This window comes from Patella vulgata, chromosome 7 (assembly GCF_932274485.2).
Source record: "Patella vulgata chromosome 7, xgPatVulg1.2, whole genome shotgun sequence".
Lineage (NCBI taxonomy): Eukaryota > Metazoa > Mollusca > Gastropoda > Patellidae > Patella > Patella vulgata.
The window spans coordinates 54,190,221-54,207,293 of record NC_065885.2 but is presented as its reverse complement, the minus strand read 5'-3'; the positions used below and the strand labels follow the sequence as shown (position 1 = coordinate 54,207,293).

The window sequence follows — 17,073 nt, the reverse complement described above, 5'->3', positions numbered from 1 at the left end:
GACACAGTGACACAAACTGGTCTGTGCAGAATTGGTGGCTTTTACTGATTTTATCCCTCTCCATACTATTTTATTACTCATTTACACTAAATAGAAAATATTTTTTATCCAGATATACTTCCAACACATTTATATTTTTTCTTAATAATTTTAAAAATTGTTTTAGAATTTGATTTACAGAGGAAAAAAAGTTAATATTTAGAGCTAATTAACTCGCCCCGATGCCATCCCTTTCAGTGATAGTAATGGTCAAGCGAATATTTACTGCTGATCAGTTCAACACTCTGATGTAATTTTTTTTGCCAGTGCTTTGGAACATGTTAACATTGACTGAGACTAGAGTGATGCAACTTGATGTATAGTATCATTTCATCAATACCTTGACTAAGTTCGATAATAAGCATTTTAGCAGAGATAAAAATTTAATTGCTAGATTTTTATAAAAAGATAAATGTGCAAGTAATTAATGAGTTGCCATCCACTTATTTTGGGCTTAAGGTGGGGAACATTGGTCTTACCAAATTTAACCAGGCATAGGCATAATTATTAAATTTTGATAAATTTATTGTCAAGTAACAAATGTCATATTATAGATAACAATAACAGATACTGAATACAAATGGCTGTTTAAAATATATTGTTAGGTGACCATAATGTAGGAGTTCAACAGTTGTTTACAATGACTTGTAAATCAATAATATTTTACAGTCTGTTGTTCTACTAGTAACAAGTTAATCTATATCAACCATATGGTTTTCACACACAACTCTCATATAACAATCACCTGTATATTGTACCATGATTCCATCAACTATTTGTATACGCCCACATGGAAATGTGGACGTATATTGCTGTCACACCCGTCCGTCGTCCACAATTCCTTGTGAACGCTCTAATAAAAGTCATGATCTGATTGTTTTAAAATTGATATACATTGTTGATATTAGTGAGATGAAGAAGCCTATTTAATTTCAGTTATTTCCGTTTATTACGTCTAGAGTTATGGCCCTTGTTTTACTTTGTTGGGCATTGTGAATGCCCTAATGGCAAAAGTTATCATCTGATCTTTGTGAAATTTATATGCATTATTTAAATTAGTGAAACAAAGAAGCCTATTGAATTTCAGCAATTTACGTTTATTACGTCTAAGAGTTATGGCCCTTGTTTCACTTTATTGAACCTTTTGAACGCTCTAACACAAAAAGTTATCATCCAATCTTTGTGAAATTCATATGTATTATTTGAATTAGTGAAACGAAGAAGCCTTTTGAATTTTGGCAATTTCCTTTAATTGCTTCTAGAGTTATGGCCCTTGTTTCACTTTGTTGCACCTTGTGAACGCTCTAACATCTAAAGTTATCTGCAGATCTGTATGAAATTTATATGTGTCATTTAAATTAGTAATAAGAAGAATTCTAATGAATTTCAACAATTTCTGTTTCTTACTTCTAGAGTTATGGCCCTTGTTTTACTTTGCTGGACCTTGCGAACGCTCTGACATCAAAAGTTGTCTGCTGATCTGTATGAAATTTATATGCATCATTTAAATTAGTAAAAAGGAGAATCCTATTGAATTTCAGCAATTTCCATTTATTATGTCTAGAGTTATGGCCCTTGTTTCACTTTGTTGAACATTGTGAACGCTTTAACGGCAAAAGTTATCTGATCTGTATGAAATTTATGCATTATTTAGATTAGTGAAACCACAAAGCCTATTTAATTTCAGCAATTTACAATAATTACTTCTAGAGGTTATGGCCCTTGTTTCACTTTGTTCAACCTTGTTAATGCTCGATTGATGAAAGTTATCATCCGATATGTATGAAATTTATATGCATCATTTAAATTGTGAAACAGAGGTCTATTGAATTTCAGCAATTTCTGTCAATAATTTCTAGAGTTATGGCGATTGTGAACCTTGTGAACATTTGAATGACAAAAGTGATCATCTGATCTGTATGAAATTTATATGCATTAGTTAAATTAGTAAAACGAAAAAGCCTGTCAAATTTCAACAATTTGTGAACGCTCATACGACAAAAATTATTATCTGATCTGTATGGAACTGTCTTGTAAAGGCCCCCAATTACCTACAAAGGAATAAATATGCGACAACCCTTGTCGACCGCTCAGACGATTTAGCTGCTTTGGGCGTATGTCTTGCTACCTATCTTTAATACCTTAAATCAATGTCCAAAGTTTTAGGGAAGATCCCAGATTAAACGAAGGGCTGTCACTTTGCTGTACTTAGGAGTGATTTGATTGAACGGGAAGAATAGATACACTGCCTCTAAAGCTCAAGTATTATAAGTCAATCCAACAATGGCCAGAAAGAGAGATTTCTCGGGCCATTGCTTCAGGAATATGATGGTTTCTTAATGTCACTGTTGTCATTTGTTGCAACGCGCAATGTTGTGTTGTGAAATTTAAATTTCCTAAAAGAGAGAGAGAGAAATGGGGTTTAACGTCCACTCGACACAAACTAGGTCATTTCGGGACTAACATATGGTTTAATTTTATTGTCCCCCGCCTTTCGAAGAAAGCAGGGGACTATTAAAATGGGTTCGTCCGTCTGTCTGTCCGTCTGTCTGTCCGTCACACTTTTTGGGACACAATAACTCTCTTCCTAATTGAGCTAGAATGTTCAAACTTGGTGTATGTGTTTATTAGGTCAATGCCTTGATGGAGTTCGAAGATGAGCATTTTCCGCTTAGGGTAAGCAGAGATAAGCAATTTGATTGGTTGATGCTTTGGGACACGATAACTCTCTTCCTAATTGGGCTAGAATGTTCAAACTTGGTGTATGTGTTGATTAGGTCAATGCCTTGATGGAGTTCGAAGATGAGCATTTTCCGCTTAGGGTAAGCAGAGATAAGCAATTTGATTGGTTGATGCTTTGGGACACGATAACTTTTAATTGAGCTAGAATGTTCAAACTTGGTGTATGTGTTTATTAGGTCAATGCCTTGATGGAGTTCGAAGATGAGCATTTTCCGCTTAGGGTAAGCAGAGATAAGCAATTTGATTGGTTGATACTTTGGGGCACGATAACTCTCTTCCTAATTGAGCTAGAATGTTCAAACTTGGTGTATGTGTTGATTAGGTCAATGCCTTGATGGAGTTCGAAGATGAGCATTTTCCGCTTAGGGTAAGCAGAGATAAGCAATTTGATTGGTTGATGCTTTGGGACACGATAACTTTAGTTCTAATTAAGTGAGATTGATGAAACTTGGTGTATAGTTTCATTACAGTAATACCTTGACTAAGTTTGATAATGAGCATTTTCTGCTCAGGGTAAGCAGAGCGATACGCAATTTGATTGGTCGAGACTTTGGAAAGCAATAACTCTCCTACTTTGATTGTTAGACTATAAGTAAAGATATACTGTTTGATTGTTCAATACTTTGTAAAAGATAATTTGTGATAAATTTATATGTGTCCTCTAATTATTTTCCTATTTCGGTGGGGGACATCAGCCTCACTGTTGGCTTGTTTCAATAATTGGTTGGACAGGCAACCCTACCCCTTGTCACGTACAACCGGGGATTCGAAACCACGCCAGTCGACTCAATGACAGACTTTATGATACAGCGCGCGCACACTAACCATTCAGCCATCCAACCCCCCTCCTAAAAGAAAATCAGTCAAAATATGGTACAGTTTCATTCAGTTTTACAAAGATATTTGACATCCGCTCGACTGCCAATGCAAGCCCTCACCACCTGTGAAATGGGCCTCTTTTTTTTTTATCTGATTGAATCTAAGCCGGGAGATTATCTACTGCTTATTTATATTTTTGTTTTGTTTTCTCAATTAAATGATAAATTTTAGTACATTTTAATGGTATTATGCAGTGAAAAATTACTTATTGTATTGTCCCAAAAATGCAAATGGTGATAAATAAGTAACTTTAATATATTTTATTGCATGTATGTAAACCTGGGGCCTGTTTCACGAAATTTTAACTAAGATAAAATCCAAATTTTAGTAATTTGATTGGATAATATTAGATTGACTTTAGTGCTTAGCCAAGTATCTACTAAAATTTGGATTTTATCTTTAGTTAAGATTTCGAGAAACATTGCCCAGGGCTTTAGTATTAAATAGTAAACTATATGCATTGTTTATTCATCCATGATGTGAATAAGATACTACACTATGTATAAAAGCACATCTTCACTAGCCAGGATTTCAGAAGTGGAGATTATTTAAAAGTGTCAAGCCATCTTCCGACACAATATTTCTACATTAAAGGGTAGATTCTTTAAAGTTATATAATTGTAAGTAATGCCATATCTAGAAATGGGTAAAACCACTAAAATCTGTCATCATTGTTTTTTTGGGCATTATGTCCCTTTAAAAATAATAAATATACCCCCAGTGCCCGGAAATAAGACTCTTGTACTGATTCAAGTTCTGTCACACACAATGCTTGACATTAGTTGATTCCATTGAATTAATATTAGTAAACATTTTATAGGAGACAAAAATAGATATATTTCCATTAGTTTTAATTGACATGGAATCTTGACTAGTAAATGTTAGGTCAAATAGTCTTGAGTACTTCTCCAATCCACCATCGCTAGGGTATTGGAGGATATATGGGAGTTGTCTACCTTGAGCACAAGAGAATTACAAGGGTATTGCGTACCTAAAGATGCTACTTTCCCTCTCAAATAGTACTAAAACGGGTCGTTTTCAATGGCCAACACTCTCAATATTGCCCCGCCAGGAAGTATTGATTTTTGATCAGAGCGCCTTTACGCATCTAAATGACCATGTAGGATTTAAAAAAAAATAACAATAAGCAGAGATGGCATGGTATGGTAATTAGAATATGTCAATTCTTATCTAAATGTATTAATATAATTAGTCAGAGCTCTTTTCAAATTAACCTCAACTTTTGCACAGTATGACCATGCATACATGCTTATGAAGTCAATTTTTATCTAAACGATTAAATATAATGAGTTTATGAGGACTTATTATTCTATTCTTGGTAACATATTTTACTTATCTAAGCACATGTATGTATATAGGCTATGTATTATGGTAAGTTAACCTATATTCCATTGCTATTGATTTTTACAGGTGTAGAAATTATAAAATCTTTTATTTCAAATTTGGGTTAAATATTCATCTTTGTTATTGATCTTTACAAAGCAAGAGGGAAACTTCTAGATTATGACACTAGACATTATAATGTGTGTCACGATTATGACATTTATGACATATAAATGAAGTTCTATTAAAAAAATAGGCCACCTATTACCTAAAACCCCATTTCATTTCCAAAAATAAGCCTGGCTCATTATTTGTAGCTTTTAAGATTAAAAACCTGTTTTTGACAGAATATGCACAGAAACAGGATTGTAGACGTAGCATTTTTTGGTATAAGTAGGCTATCGGTAATTATAGTCTATTAATAACTATACGAAAAGCACGGTTATAAAACTAATTGTTAAATCGGATCACGAATCAGAAATATTAACCATAGAAATTAGATTTATCTCCCTTAGATTGTTTGCCGCCCGTATTGTATACAAAATATACAAAGAGTTTACAAAGCAGATAGAACACAGGGGCACATAAGAACACAGCACAAGCAATGCAAATTAGAAAGAGAGGGATCAGAGTGCCAACACAAAATCAAACTGTCAAAGTGAAATTAATAAGTGAATTTGGGCAACAAACCGATAAACACTAAATGATGGAGTTTTTATAGGTTTACGTCATTCTAATGTCTGAGTAGCCAAGGCGCATAGCCTAGGCTACACTTGTGCGAAAAACTTTGCCAGAACTGTATCGTAATTCGTAACCTACATTTATTAACAGCATTCAAGAAAGGCGCGAAAACTGACCACAAGGCCCGTACACGTATCTCCGCATGGCGTGTGTCGGGATTCTTGATTGCAGTTCTCTTTTCCGTGCAAATGCTATGCCTATATTACTATAGGAAAGTAAGCCTTACATAGCTTTCCAACGCAGTGGTCCACTAACAAAAAGCCCGTAATATAATAGCCATCGGACAGTTGTATTGTTTTCGCGCTTAAATGATCCATGCACGTGGTTTTATGAATGACGCCTAAAAAACTGCGTCATAATAGGTTGTGTTAATTACCGGTAATGGACTTTAAATTAGCGTACACATGAACTATTGATTGACCGTTGGCCAAATTTAGAAGAACAGCATCACGCAGAACCATGCCAACCGAGTCCTGACGTCTTCCAGGATGCGCGATCATATAAAGTATCGATCGTTCTGTTGATCGACATAGTTGTTGCAGGAACGTGGGCGGGAAGCAATGCTTACAGGAATAGCGTCCATTGGACTCTTTTCACTATAGATTCCATAGTTGTCTGTCAGTCATATGACATCACCAAACTGCTAATGAATGAATTTATCGAGTTACGACCTGGATAGATAATGAGAACAATAGCCTGTTGCCCACAGTGGACAGATGTTGAAAACGGTTTTTTAGAAGATCAAACCGTTTACAACACAGTAGAAGCAGATGTGTCGCCATTTTTTACAATTTACGTGATCTTTCGTTTAATGGCGATAAGAAGGGGTGAATAAGAACTGACCAAAGCCGGGATAATCTTGTGTTTATTTTGAATAATGCTAATCCTAGTTCAACTTGATTGAAGTTGGCATTGAAAACTTGTTCGGCTGATCAAAACTTTATGAAATTACCTGGGTTGTAGTGGTGTGGAGTAAAAGAATCTACCTCTTGTCTTGCTGACCGTGGGAAATAGTAAAATATTTCTACGTTTGTCAAAGAAAAGAAGAAGATCGATAAATGACCAATCACATCAATCTTTGATGGATCTAGTTTGTCAGTTCCTGGCATTGGTTGGATATAATCTACATCCCAAAAGTTTTCTTGTCAACTCAAAAATTGTTGGTAATTTGACACAAATCAGTAGGAAAAGTAGTTTGGGAGTATTTTAGTCAGGTATTTCAACTTTAATTGAACACTTTTGGGTTACCATATATAGCTGTGGTTATATTTCATCCTCTTATGCCTACCTCAACCATACACTTTTGGAACTTTTAAGCGAACAACGATTTACATTTCTGTCTTGAAACTCAGTACATCTTATAACAGCTGTCATTCACACAACGAAATTAGCAACAAATTATTTAAACAAAATAACTTAAGTGTTTATTTCTATAATCGAAATTAAAGTTTTGGAGAAAAAGTGTATACAAGAAGACAACGTCAACAAATGGCATCTATCACAAACATTAAGTAATAACGTTTAAACATCTACCATTTACATCGAATTACAAATGGTTTGAAATTGAATTCTGTAAACTTATTGTTGGATCTTCTGTTAATTAATTATTAAGATTCATAGAGAAAAGTTAGTCAGTCATCATGAGAACCAAGGGCAATATGTTTGGTCTGGTTTCGACCAAATTCATTTCAACTACGCCCGAAGAAGCATGGAAAATCAAACGACGAATGTTTATTCGAGCTGATAAAGGTTGGTATTGATGTTGTTTGATCTGACACAATAAGTGTGTTGACGAAAGAAATCTCACTGGCTCATGCTTTGTGTGATATTATCAATATATTAATTGGGATCCTATCCCGGAGGCTGTTGTGTAACCTAGATTTTACCAATAAAGGGCATGTTTCATGAATTTTCAATTCAAGCTGATACGAACCATAGTTGATTCAGATCATGGCTGATTCGGTCCAAAAGTCAAAGCTGCTTAGGACAACCATATGTCTACTATAAATACATGCAAACATATTTTAAATATACTCGTACCATTTCAATAATGGTCTGAATCAGCCAGGTCTAAATCAGCCGGGGTCCCAATCAGCCACATGCCATTTTTCATGGACAGGTGGTGTTGTGGTAATCATGCCGTCAGAACACTGAGTTAGGACAGGGGTGGCACATGCAGGGCTAACAAGGAAAGCGTGCCTGATGATTAAAAACACTGATGTCACTCCATGATCAAATTGGTCTGGAAATACAATATCCCTTGACAGTTGTAAATCGAAGTCAAGTAGGTGGATATTCTGTTGCGTGGACAGAATTAATGACTTCGAAACATAACTTGAGAGGCCTAAACCTTTTGGGTATGATTATGAATGTTGTCTGAGTGGATCGGGTTCCAAATTGTTTTTAAATCATATAATATTACTCAATAAATATGCACATATCGCATGTTAAAATGATGTTAATCAACAATTTCAATATAAATAAACTGAACTATCACATAGTTTATACCGTTATATATAGTTTTTCACAGCTTAATCCAATACTCAATAAGAAAACAAATATCAGCAGTATATATTATCTCCCAGAATTGGATTCATACAGATTAAAGAGAAGTCCATCAAATGATGATATTATAGCGAAGGTTATCGGTTGTCCTGGTTTGTTTTGACCATATCCCATTCATTAAATCTCCTCTGCAGAGGATCTTAAATGTTGAGAAATTTTCAATTCTAAATGTACTTGTATGCACGCTATCCTTAGTGGACGTTTTGATGCAATAAACATCTTAACTCATCCATCTTTTGTAAATACATGTAGTGAACAGAATTTAACCATAATTGAATTAATATTCCTTTAAGAGAGTCAACTTTCATAATGTTATTAATTGCAAGGGATTCAAAATTTCTCCAATTATGATAAAAGTGTCGCATGACATCTAAAGCAATTATTGTTATCACATGAAAGATTAGTTTGACTTTCTGCCAGTGGCGAGTCAACATAAAACGGTCCATTTTGTCAGTTTTCTAAAGATTCTCTATACATTTATACATTGAGTGTAACTGTGTAAAAAGTCTCAAGAATCATGAGTGTTTCTCAGTGATCTTTGATGTTATATTTCACCACAGACATGTTTGGTAATGAAGCATGAATTGGATGAAGCTAAAAATATTACAGAAGTGTGGTAGTTGGGTAACATGACTCAGGATTAATATTGGATATTTTTGGATTCTGACATATTGCAAGAAGAACTTCAGGTTTCTACTTGTTATAGGGTTAGCAGTGTTAGCTCATTGTAACCTAGTAGGTTACTTCCATAAAATCAGGAACAACTACAACTATATAATCTGGATATGAATTTAATTGACCAGCAATAAAAGGTCATTAAAATGTTGCCCTAATACCAAATAAAAATATGTTAATTATAAGACAATACCTAAAGGTGTAGAAGAAGCTTAATTAAATATTAAATCCTTAAATTTAAACTATGCAATAAAACTTCTGGGCCCTGTTTCCCGAAATCTTAACTAAGGATAAAATCCAAATTTTAGTAGATACTTCAATTGTGATTGGCTAAGCACTAAAATCAATCTAATATTATCCAATCAAATTACTAAAATTTGGATTTTATCTTAGTTTAAATTTCGTGAAACGGGCCCCTGTTTGTAAAAGATTAAAACAATGAATACATTTGATTATATTGAAATAAGTGTAGGAGATTAGTGTCTGAATGTAGCCTTTACTTTTATGGTCTACATTTAATTTAGAACATAGATGACAATATTCAGTATGTAATAAAATGATTACATTTTATGAATGAAAATTATGAAAATATATTCTACAAGCATTGCTTTGAAATGCTTGGTTATATGATCCTGGACGTGAAAGGAAAGTGCACTTCATTTGCTAGGGCCACATGGCAAAATTCTTCGTATTCGCATTGCACATAAATCATAGTAAATAAAAATAATCATTCGCCAGTCATAAAATCCTGTATTATGAAGTATTGATGGAACATTTATCCTATTTCGTTGTTAGTGTCAATGACTCCAGCCAAAATGGTGTCTGCTAGGACAGAGTTGGCCTCTAGTGAATATTGATCCCGACCCGACCAAATGGCATCAGATGTGATAACAGTTAATATAAATGGCTAATAATTTAGTTAAATAAGAAATGTTTTCTCAATCCACCGAGGGGCGCCTGTCTAACCTCGTGGATTTTCTCTGGATCCTTCAGTTTCATCCCTGCGCACAAGCGATTTATCAAGATGAAATTTATTCATATGTTAGTCTCTAAATGACTAGGTTTGTGTTGAGTGGATGTGAATCGAAGTGAAATCACTGTTTTGGTTAGAAGCATTAGTGCGATCAGGACTAGGGGGTTTGGATGGCCGAATGGTTAGCACGTGCGTGCTGTATCATAAGGTCTGTCATTGAGTCAAATGGCATGGTTTCGAATTCCCGGTTGTACGGGACAAGGAGTAGGGTCACCTGTCCAACCTTGTGGGTTTTCTCTGGTTCCTCCGGTTTCCTCCCACTGCTAAATACCCGTACGCGCAAGCAAATTATAGAAATAAAATTAAACCATGAGTTAGTCCTGAAATGACCTCGTTTGTGTGGAGTGGAGTTAAACCCCATTCTCTCTCTCTCTCTCTCTCTCGCGATCAGGACTATTCAATTATAATCAGACTTGTAAGCAAGATAATGATGTAAATTGCAGACCACATATTGATGTTTTCTGGAAAGAAAACCTTGTGGAATAAACTTCAAACATGTTTGATTTATTAGATTGGCAGAGGCCAGCGATAGGCTCATACACTTTATCATTAAAAATGTATATATCTATAGTTACAACTTTGATTGTTATTTTTTTCTGCATGTATATCAAGTTTTACCCTCTGAGTACACAAGGTTTGACATCTTGTTGGTTTTATCCTCCATTTTCCTTTTGCTGAAGACCACTACTTGTATCGGCAAAGAAATCATTGAAATAAAATTGTACCATAATGTTATTTTCGAAATGACCTAGCTTGTTTCAAGTGGATTGTAAACTCTCTCTCTCTCTCTCTCTCTCTCTCTCTCTCTGGACTTTAAACAAGTGAATTTTGAGGTCAGAGAACTGGAGACTTTTAATGTAGGCATTTCTCTCTTGATTTTCATCAATATTCCACAGTGCTAGCTGTTCTAAATATTACTATTGTGAGTCCATCGTCTGGACAATATCGCAAATCTGATCACCCATGTTCAAATGATTGCTTCTGTAGATTTCCATTAACACTAATAAGTCTATAACTTAGAGAGAATTTACCATAGAATTATAATCTCCTGCAGACTCCTTGGCGCTGTCTTATTTCATCCAGTGCTGTTATGTAAAGACTAAAGACCCAATTAGCGTTAATTAAAATGATGTGCATGATGGATTACATCAGACTGAAATTTTTATAATTGTATCAGCAGCTCATTATTATTATGTCACATTGGAGAAACTCCAATATTTAAAGATACATCATTATCTGCATCCTGAGGCTTATTAAAGCAGCTAAATCACTATTCTTTTGGGGGATCACGGTGGCTGTGGGTAAGACGCTTGCCAGGAGGTCGGGTGTTCGATCCCTGCTTTGGCTGAGAAAGTTCATCCAGATTTTCCGGCATGGTTCCCCCTTGTCAGTGATGCAGGTCGGAGAGCCTGACAAGGACAGTTGTCTAGTCATTCGGATGGGATGAAAAACCAAGGTCCCATTTACGCATTGACATGCACATAAAAGATCCCTTGACAGTTGGAATTCGATATAAGAGTAGGCTGTAGTGCCACTGTCTGGGCAAAATTTCCCTCATAGCACACTGTATCACGTATGCCCGTCTTCATTAGCCCAGTAGGACGTAGGATGTTAAACCCCATTTCATTTCTGTTCTTTGGCACCTACATGTAGAAGGGTCGCAACCAATGTAATATGAATGTATATAAACTAATTTACATTCAGTTGTTTATGTTTTTACTGTAATTTCTAATCAGTTATGTTCGGGTTGAAATATGCGAAGTGTCCAAATTGAAAGGCAGTCTTTGATGCCTGGTTATTCCAGTCTACACCGGTAGTATTCCCCTGTGAGTTTGATATGTTTAACCCCATCGATCGAGTTGCTTCATTACAAATGACCCTTGAAAACATTTTAGCATGTGAATCATGTGCCAATTTTAAAATGTTTATTTTGTCTTATAAATATTAGATACCAGAAGCTCATCTTTTCATGGTAAGATAACAACATCAGTGTTGATTTAAATTGACCATGGCAAAGACTGGATGATATTGAGTTAGAGACTTACCTCCTTTAAACTTGGGAATCTTCATTATTTAAAGTTGATGCTCAAGGCTTATCAAAGTGGAGAATCCCCATTATTTAAAGTTGATTAGGCTTATCAAACTGGATAATCTCCAAGTTATTTAAAGTTGATGAGGCTTATCAAACTGGAGTATCTCCATTATTTAAAGTTGATTAGGCTTATCAAACTGGAGTATCTCCTGTTATTTAAAGTTGATGAGGCTTATCAAACTGGATAATCTCCAAGTTATATAAAGTTGATGAGGCTTATCAAACTGGACTATCTCCATTATTTAAAGTTGATTAGGCTTATCAAACTGGAGAATCCCCATTATTTAAAGTTGATGAGGCTTATCAAACTGGAGTATCTCCATTATTTAAAGTTGATGAGGATTATCAAACTGGATAATCTCTATTATTTAAAGTTGATGAGGCTTATCAAACTGCAGAATCTCCATTATTTAATGTTGATGACGCTTATCAAACTGGAGAATCCCCATAGGTTAGATAACATATTCATGGATAGAAATGGGTCAACTGACCAGTTTTTAGGAGGACAATCAGTAGAAGAGGAATGTGAACTTGTGATGGTCCTGATGTAGGTTAGGCTTGCCTGATTTTTTAAATATACATACCGTATGAGTCAAGATGTTTTGTGTGAAGACTATTATGCAGGGTCTGACCGGACTATCAAAGTCTACATTTGACGTTTGTTCTAAAGTATCAGCGCTTTCGAAATAGGTGGAACTAAGTGGTTTTGTGTACAGTTTATGGTGTATTAATCTGCAGTTAAAAACTTTAATACTTGCAATTGACCAATCATAAAATCTTATTTTTATATGTTTCCAGGAATAGACACCAGAATGAGATTTAGCATAGAACCATTACAAAGTGATAACGCCTTTGACCAATGGAAAGATGCAATGAAAGCAGTGGCACGACTTCCTATGGGTATACCAGGAGATTTCCGCAAAAAGGTAAGTTTAATTAAAGTAGCTAAGTCTCTAACTTAATATCCTCCAAAATCTTCAACATTGAAAACACAAATTATTTGTCAATTTAAATCAACATTGATGCTGTGATCTTACCGGAAAACGATGGGCTTCTGATATCCAATATTTAAGACAAATCGTGTACCATAATGCGTTTCAGCCCCAGTTCTAGCAAGAGACTCGAGGAACGAGGCTAGACATATTGCACCAAACCAAACGGCGTATGTAGACTGGAATAACCAGGCGCTAGAAAATTGCATTCGATTGAGACTGCTGGCTTATTTCGCGGAACATAACTGATTTGAAATTAGAGTAAAAACGGAAACCATTGAATGTATATCAGTTTATATACATTCATATTACAGTATTATATGAGTTCCGACCCACTTGTGTCAATTTCTAAGTCCCAAATGTTAGCGATTTAGCTCATTTAAAAGGATCTTTTGTTTGCATGAAATTATAATTTTACAGGATTTAAATTCATAACGCATAAATGAAATAAAATGAAATGAAATGGGGTTTAGCGTCCTACTGTTCTGCTCCTACTGGGCTAATGAAGACGGGCATACACCATACAGTGTGCTATGAGGGGAATTTTCCCCACAATACTGTGCTACAGCCTACACTTATATTGGCTGAGAAAGTTCATCAGGATTTTCTGGCATGGTTCCCCCCTGTCAGGGGTGCAGGACAGAGGGCTTGATGAGGGACAGCGTATAGTTGTTTGGATGGTACAAAAAACTGAGGTCTGATGTACAGATTGGCATGCACATAAAAGATCCCTTGACAGTTGGAATTTGAAATAAGAGTAGACCGTATCGCCGCTGTCCGGGCAAAATTTTCCTCATAGCACATTGTCTGCCATATATGCCCATCTTCATTAGCCCAGTCGGAGCAGAACAGTAGGACATTAAACCCCATTTCATTTCACCTACTGTACATTACTAGTCATTAGTTAATGTTTAATATCAAATGTAAATGCAAATTGAGAAGAAATATATTACTGAATGTCATATTATTTTCATCAAAAATATTACAAGACCATCAATCGTGTGGTATTAATTTGAAATTGGTAAAATTGCTGTATATATAGTTTTTACATAATACCACATTTATTCACTTTTTTCTAATTTCTTATTTGATGTGATTATTCAACTGTGAAATATGCTGTCTAAGAGTAGAAATCAATGCTAGCCCAGAAACTTGATAAAACCGCCTGTGATTTGCTTAAAGATTCACACAGACCAATATATCTGATTCCTGATCCTATAGAAAATCCTTGAAAATTATTTGACAATTTTTTAGGCCAAATTTCAGTAATGAAAACAAAATAAATAGGCCTACCATTTTTTATTCAATAATAGATTAATTTTAAGCTCAGTTATGCTGTAGATCTTAAGGTCTGTTATTCATGTATAATGATATCAGTCCCACACCAGTGCTATAGCATTGGGTTCAGGTTGGGGTTAAACGAGAACACTTAGTTGTCTGCCCTCAGGGGAGGGGTGTAGAGGTGGATGGCCGAATGGTTAGCATGTGAGCGCTTTATCATAAGGTCTGTCATTGAGTCAACTGCCATGGTTTCGATTCCCCGGTTGTATGTGACAAGGAGTAGGGTCACCTGTCCAACCTCGTCGGTTTTCTCCGGGTTCTCCAGTTTTCCCCCACTGCTAAAGACCCCTACGCACAAGTGAATTATTGAAATAAAAATGAACCATATGTTAGTCCCGAAATGACCTGGTCTGTGTCAAGTGGACGTTAAGCCCCATTTATCTCTCTCTCTCTCTCTGTCTGCCCTCAGATGTACTGTAGACGATAAAACATTGGGATGAGGGGTTGTTAATATCTACAATACCAGACCGCTGATTAAACTTCTATTATAACTACATTGTGTACATTCTGGTTCAATAACCACATTACAATCTAAGGTCAAGTGTTCATGTGGAGACTCGAGAGTTGTCTCGTTGTGATCACCATATACCATATGGTGCTGATGTGTCAACAATATTCCATTTCATTGCTTTATTCATGTAGAGAGAGGACAGTACACGATGTCCAAGAATCAGATTATAAGTGGACATATGACTGACCATCTCTCCGGTTATGTTCCTGGCTGAACTTAAGCTGTATTAACTTAATGAGTATTTAATATACAGCTGTTTGTGAATTATTTCCAAGAAACCGTAACTTTGTAATCTTTATTAGATCAATGTCTCATATACTGACAATTAGATTATAATTAAAGATACATTATGGGAGATAAGATAAAGAGATGGTAATTCTCACTATAATAGTTAAAAACTAGATAGTGTAAAGGTAATTTTATGAAAATTTCAGTCAAATCGATCCACTATGAGCCGAGAAAGAAGCCGGTGAAATTTTTGCATAGTCTTGGTTATCATTACTAAAATCATTAATATAAACAGCATAGTCTCAATTATCCACTTTTTCTGATTTAATTATCTTTGGCCGTTAGCAGCATATAGGAATCTAATCCAGCCCACATCGAAGGCTAGCCTTGACATTGAGAGTTTATTATGGTCTGGATAAGTTAATAAATGTCTAATTGATAATTTAGATAACATTTCAGGCCTAAGGAAAGACCTGTAATAAGCAGATTTTGCTCTTGCATAATGCATGTTTAACATAACAAGGATTTTCCTCTCATTAGGCTTCAGGCTAATTTATATTGGTTGGCAACTGGAACTTGAGTAATTATTATTCAATTATTAATCAATTAGTTCTATACTTACATGTCGGAAAGAATCCCCGGTTGTACGTGACAAGGAGTAGGGTTGCCTGTCCAACCTCGTGGGTTTTCTCCGGGTCCTCCGGTTTCCTCCCACTGATAAAGACCCATATGCCCAAGCGAATTATTGAAATAAAATTAAACCATATGTTAGTCCCGAAATGACCTAGTTTGTGTCGAGTGGATGTTAAACCCCATTTCTCTCTATATGTCGGAAAGGGTACTCAAGTTGAGTTCCAGAATGAGGGTTACCATTGTCAACCTTGCCAGAATTAGATTTTTGTGAAAGAAGCGTTGTGTAGTAAAACACAAATTGGGGAAAAGGTTTCAACCTATCATAGTTAAATAATGATGACAGATAAGATTTTATTGTATTGAAACATCCATTTAGGAAAGCATACAATATAAACATGTACATATATTTATAACAATATGACAAATAATATTTACAAATAAGACATCAGTAGTTTCAATCTAGCTTATAATATAGATTTACTAACAGGACAACAGTATGTAATGTACACATTTACCTCAAACAGGTCTGATAATGGCACAGCATTCAATACAATTATGATGCATGGGTATAAATATTATAAATTATACATAAATAACAAGAAGACTTAGTAGTATTTACATGGAAATATGATATAGGGATGCTACAATAATGATGAATCAAGTAATAGAATATGAAATGATATAGGGATGCTACAATAATGATATGAATCAAGTAATAGAATATGGAATAAAATATATTAATTCATGGAAATCTAGAGAATAATTTTTATACAAAAAGGTAGAGATAGGCTACATGTAGTTGTACACATTTTATATTCTTGGATTCATTGCATGAAATACAAACGCACCAAAACCTTATTGATAGTCCTAATATTATCTGGCTAGCATTTGTCAAAACCTGGGTGGTATACAGGGCCGGTTCTAAGCACTTAAAAGATTTTAGTGCCCCTATAATATATTTAATACAGTGATAAACCATAAAATAAGAGAGTTTTTTTTTGTTTTTTTTGATTTAATCAAATTAACATCAAGATTGAAAATAATGTTTATTAATTGCAAAATTTCTCCTACTTTTTTTTAATTGCAAAGATTTTGACCAGATCCTCCAAGCTCATTTTACGTACCATATTTACGTGTTATCCAGTCGTTCTGTTAGGATTTTTAATATACTTCAACCGAGGGGCTTATCGAGAACCAGGCCATTTGTAATTTTGCAACGTATGGTGATGCAATGTAGTTCCGACAATGGCAAATTTGT

At 35.0% G+C, this 17,073-nt stretch overlaps 1 protein-coding gene across 1 annotated transcript in view; it reads left to right on the top strand.

The window, feature by feature from the left end:
* The window catches only part of LOC126827770 (TBC1 domain family member 30), a 51,207-nt gene that overhangs the window by 8,461 nt on the left and 25,673 nt on the right, over positions 1–17,073 (top strand). Inside the window, exon 3 of the mRNA XM_050557292.2 lies at positions 12,909–13,036. Coding sequence (XP_050413249.1) covers positions 12,909–13,036 — 128 coding nt within the window. The remainder of the gene's footprint in view (positions 1–12,908; positions 13,037–17,073) is intronic.